General features: G+C 58.9%; 1 protein-coding gene across 3 annotated transcripts in view; it reads left to right on the plus strand.

Annotated features, from left to right (window-relative positions):
* Positions 1–212: 212 nt before the first annotated feature.
* SLC4A3 (solute carrier family 4 member 3) overlaps positions 213–5101 on the plus strand; it is a 45106-nt gene continuing 40217 nt past the window's right edge. Inside the window, exons 1-3 of one of the 3 annotated variants that reach the window (XM_019522685.1) lie at positions 213–1232; positions 1923–2062; positions 3151–3307. In XM_019522685.1, the coding sequence (XP_019378230.1) occupies positions 2009–2062; positions 3151–3307 (211 nt within the window). In that variant the 5' untranslated portion in view covers positions 213–1232; positions 1923–2008. Of the gene's footprint in view, positions 1233–1816; positions 2063–3150; positions 3308–5101 lie in introns of those variants that run through there. The other 2 variants (XM_019522684.1, XM_019522686.1) reach the window with 2 other exon arrangements.

Below are 5101 nucleotides of genomic sequence, written 5' to 3' on the forward strand. Positions count from 1 at the left end.
AGAGATGAGCTCCTCCAGCTAAGTTTGCCTTGTGTGATAAAGCTCTCGCTCTGCCAGTATTAAATTGTCCTTCGCTCTTCAACCGAGTGACTAATTGTCCTTGTGTAAAGCTCTCGGGGGTCGCACACGGCTGTGTTCCCTCTTCAAGTGAGCAGCTGGGGTCTCTTCAGTCGATCCCTCCAGCAGCTGATGTCCAGGTTGCTCATCGTTTTTGCTGCCCATCTCTGAGCCCCGTTAGACCAGGATGAGGTGACTAGGACTGATGGCAATTCCCAGGGGAAAGTGCCTGCTGCTCTGCTCTGCCCTACCCTGAAATACTTTGTCTCCTCCAGGCCGTTGCACCTGGTGTTGGTTCTCGGACTTTGGGAGGGTTACGGGCATGTTTCTCCTGAGCTGTCTGGGTCTGGTGGTTGAGGGATGCTGGCTAACACAGAGCCCAGGCAGGTGCATGTGGGGCTTGTTTTATTCTTTCTGGCTCCCTTGAATTGCATGGAAAAAGCTCCTTTGGCATTGGGGGAGCCAGGGTTTCACCCAGAATGTGTGCAGCCCTCTGTTCCCTGGTCGCCGGGCGTTGTCAGTTCCCTCACAAGAGCCTTTCCTTCTTCCCCAGTTTCAATTACCTGTGTCCAGTGCAACTGGTACAGCCCCCGGCTCGCTCCCTTCCCCCTGGGTCGGTACACCAGACTGCGCACCCGTTCCTAATGCCTTCCTGGCATGGTGGTGCCTGGACTCACACGCAGTGCCCCACGCACGGCTGCACTGGAGCCGCACAGATGGGTACAGTCATCTCCTGTCTGCAAGGCTCAGAAGCGCGCATGCTGCTCTGCAGCTGTATCGCGTTGCAGACGCGTCTCCTGTTCCATCCATACTGGCGCAGGCACCGCGAGGGGGCTCAGTTCGCCTGCGTGGGCCTTTCCTGCCACCAGCCGCTACACCTGCAGGAGCGATCTGAGTGCGAGGAGCAGCAGTGTATGGAGCTGGGCTGGGGCGGGAGAGGATGACAGACCAGACTGGCGTGAGCTGATCAGCATCTGAAAGCAGCTAGAACCTTTCCCTGGGCTTTTTTGCCTCAGTCACGTCTCAGGAAAAAAAGATTTTCTTGTTTAATTTGTTTGTATTTTCAGCTTTTAGTTTCCTTGGATGCAGCAGAGCCCCGGCTCCCTTGTCTTCCCTGTTCATTCCTTCGTGGTGCCCACTCCTGCCCTGGTCCTTCCCGATCATCCCCTCTCCTGGTAATGTTCCCCTTGCCCATCTACCTTGCCTGTAACGCTGCCCTGCCCATTTGGAGATGGGGGCAGTGCTGCAGTGGAGTCCCTCGTGGGGCTGCACCCTCGGCTGATAAAATGGGGTCACTGTGCTGTGATCTGTTGTTCACCCTGTTCTCCTGCATCACGACCCCTGGTTTGCTGCTTTCCTTTGCGGTTGCACAGAGGAACTGTCCATGGGGACTCTCAGGCCCCTGTTTGCTGTGCAAGGTTTCCCCTGGCTCATGTGTCGCATTCATTGGGCAGCACCAACCCGTTTGCCTGTTCACGGCCTGTTCCCCTGATGTCTTTGGGTCCCACCGATGTCCCTTACAGCCCCCTCTGGAGCTTCCAGACTTGGTGTCTGCGGCACAGCATCGCACTGTTGTGCCGTCCTCCCCTGACAGCCTAAGGCTCTGCAGCCCCTGCACCAAATTGCCTGCGAGGGGGCAGGGAGAAGTCGGGGCCAGGCCTTCTGCCCCACTTGCAGTCCCTCGTGGAGCTGCCTGTTTTCCCAGTGCAGAGCCGTACTGGGGCGTGGGGAGATTCAGCAGGGGAGGGGAGGGGGTGAGGCTCAGATTCCTGCATGCGGCAGGGACGCGGTGGGGTGGGCATGTCAGCCCCCCCTGGCAGGTCCGTGTCCACTAGCTGACATCATGTCCTGTGCTCTCTCCGCAGGTGATGCCACTCCTCAGACTCGCTGGGCACCGGGCGGAGAAAGAGAAGGGTTGACCACTGCTCTGGCCCTGAAGCCCTGAACCACAATGGCAGCTGGAGAGTCCCCCCCTGCTGAAGTAGTCGTCATCAACCTGCAGCAGGTGAGGAGGGAACCAGGCAGCCCCCCGGGTCCTGGGCCTCCCAGGTGCAAGCACCACCATCAGGTGGTGTCCGACTGGGGCTCTGTCGCTGGAGCCGGGTGCCCCCAGGGCTGCCTTTCGGCAGCTAGCCCTCGGGTTCTGTGGCGAATGCCGCTCAGGGAGACCACAAACAGACAACCAGTCACTGAGACATGTAGGATTAAGGAGCGGTCTCTCTGCAGATGCTCTTGCCTATGAGAGCCCGCGTGCCCAGGCCCCTGCCTGGGCTGCGTGTCCCAGCTGCACCGTCACTGCTCTTCCCCTCTGAACCCCCATGGGGATGGGGGTGGGGGTCGATGCGGGGCAGGGCAGCTGCGAGGGGTATCAGATGCACGTCCCTCTGGCTCTGGGAGCTGCCTCCCTGCTGGAGCTTGTCTGCAAGTGGCTCCAGGCTGCTCTCTCCCAGCCAGGGGCCAGGGCCACAGACTCGTGCTCCCTGCACTGGCTCGGATCTGTCACAGTTGGGCCTCCTCCCGTTGCCATGGAAACAGAGGAGTCCACAGCAGCTCAGCGCTGGCATTTCGGGCTTTGCTGACGGAAAATTTTCCCAGCTGCTGTTGGACGTGTGGTGGACGGGGCTGGAGCAGCATCTCTGAGCAGGGCAGCAGAGCAGAGGCACCTGCGGCTGAGGCAAAGGGCAGAGGGACAGCAGGTCCTAGCCCCTGAGGCTAGGAACAAGGCCTGGTCATGGAGGGGGGCCCAGAAAAGGCAAGGGGCACCAGCAGAGAGGGGGCAGGGTCCCTGTCTCACACTTGCAAAGGGAACTTGGGGAGGAAAATTCACTTTGGCTCCACGGGGAGGGCAGCGGCTTGGGGTGAGGGAAGGGAGCCTCTTGCCGTTGGATGGGTTTGCTGCCTGTCAGACCAGTGAGGTGGTAGGGGATGGCTTGGGCCTGGGTGCTGGGCCCTGTGCCCGGGATGGAGCTGCACCAGCGTGGGCAAGGGTCCCACGTAGCCCCAGAGTGCAGCGCGAGGTGTCCGCAGGGCGCTGGGGCCTGGGGGTGGCAGAGAGCTGCGGGGGTTGATTGTTCCCTGGTGGCTTCTGCACAGGGAGGCAATGGGGCCAAGAGAGGCTTTGCGAGCGCTGAAGACGACGAGGACTTGGATAAGACCTTGTCCATCAAGAGGTTCGGGGACCTGATAAGCAAGTCGGCAGCAAGAGACCTGGAGAAGCAGCAACGCAGCTACAATGAAAGAGATTTTGAATGTACGTAGGGTTGAACGCCTCCTTCCCTGTGCCCGGTACTGCCCCTTAACCCAAACTGTCCCACCCCCACCCCGGGCACCGTCTCTCCCTGAGTGCACTCTGCAGCCCCGTTCTCCCATTTGTCCCTTTGCTTCAACTGCTCACAAAGTGGCTGCATGAGCCCAGTCCTGGTGCTGGTAGCCCCTTGCCTGACCCTGCCTCTTCCTGTTCACAAAATGGAGCCCCGGTCCCATCCACATCGCTGTATGCCTGTGGCCTTGGCAGCCCCTCTTCCTTCTCCATCTGTGTGGCGGGAACCAGCCCAGCCCCTTCAGCAGGATTTAAGCTGTTGGTTTCAACGTGTTTCTTGTCCTTGTGGCGACACGCACATTTCCAGTGATGGCCCCAAGCCCTGCCATCTTCCTGAGCCTGCAGGCAGACAGCTCCAGTGTCTCTCCTGCCTCTGAGTCAGAACAGCAACCGGAATCGGGGTGGGTCTCGTGTGCACAGGGGGCTTCTCCAGAACCAGGTGGGAGTGAGCGAAGTTTGGTGGCTGCTCCTCACCGTCACCCGCTGTGGAGACTTTTCCACATGCAGTGAATCTTCATGCTGTCATTTAATCCCCTGCCAATGACCTGGCCGGTTGGTACAGAGGAGTTTGCAGCGTAGGATGGAGGTTCTCGCAGAGAGCAAACCTGGGACAGCTGCTGCACTGTAGCTACCGTGGGCTCTTTCCTTGTGTCGATACCTCTTCAGGCTGAAGACAGATTTAAGAGAGGCATTGAATATCGGGTGGAGGATAATGACAATGGTTGTGGGGGCTGGGGAACATGACTTGTGAGGAGAGACTGAGGGAACTGGGCTGATTTAGTCTGGAGAAGAGAAGACCGAGGAGGGATTTGATAGCAGCCTTCAACTCCCTGCAGGGGGTTGCAAAGAGGATGGAGCTGGGCTGTTCTCAGTGGGGGCAGACAACAGGACAAGGAGCAATGGGCTCAAGTTGCAGCAAGGGAAGTTGAGGTTGGATATTAGGGAAAACTTTCTCACCAGGAGGACAGTAAAGCACTGGAATGGGTTACTCGGAGAAGTTGTGCAATCTCCATCCTTGAAGGTGTTTAAGACCTGGCTAGACAAAGCCTTAGCTGGTCTGATGTAGTTGGGGCTGGTCCTGCTCTGACCAGGGGGTTGGACTCGATGTGACCTCCTGAAGTCCCTTCCAGCCCTCAGTGCCTGAGTCTGTGACTCTGAGCTGCTGCTGAGCAGAGCCTTTGAGGCGGAGGGGGCAGGAGAGGGTGGTCTGGGGGGTGGGGAGGAGCTGCTCACAGGGAGATGGAGCAGGTGGAGGGGCTGAGCTGAGAGGGGAGTTGGGTCCCAGCGGCTCTGAGATGGGTGTCCCTGTGGGGGTGCTGTGTCCACCGTCAGTGGAGCGCAAAGGCCAGGAACAGGGTGCCCACGAGGCTTGACGCCCACCTGCTACCAGCCTGGGTCTGGGCTGAGGACTGCAGACTCCTGATTCTGGCCAGTGGCTCAGAGGCTGCACCTGCTCTGTCTAGCCCACGCCGTTTGTCTCAGGGGACGTTGGTTGTTGTCTTGTGTTGTGTCAGGGTTGACAGTAGCTTTGATAAGAGGGTAGACTGTGGTTTGGACAGGGATGATCCTGCCTCTTGCAGGGGTTTGACAAGATGATCTATGTGGGTCCCTTCCAGCTCCACTTCTGGAATTTCTGTGATTTCTCTGTGAACCAACAAGGGAAAAACCCAGCCTCGCAGCCCTGTTAGCACCAGGGGTTGGAGAACAGGCCCTGGGGACTTGTGC

Source organism: Gavialis gangeticus, unplaced genomic scaffold (genome assembly GCF_001723915.1).
Source record: "Gavialis gangeticus isolate Ggan-Ray unplaced genomic scaffold, GavGan_comp1, whole genome shotgun sequence".
NCBI classification, from domain to species: Eukaryota; Metazoa; Chordata; order Crocodylia; family Gavialidae; genus Gavialis; species Gavialis gangeticus.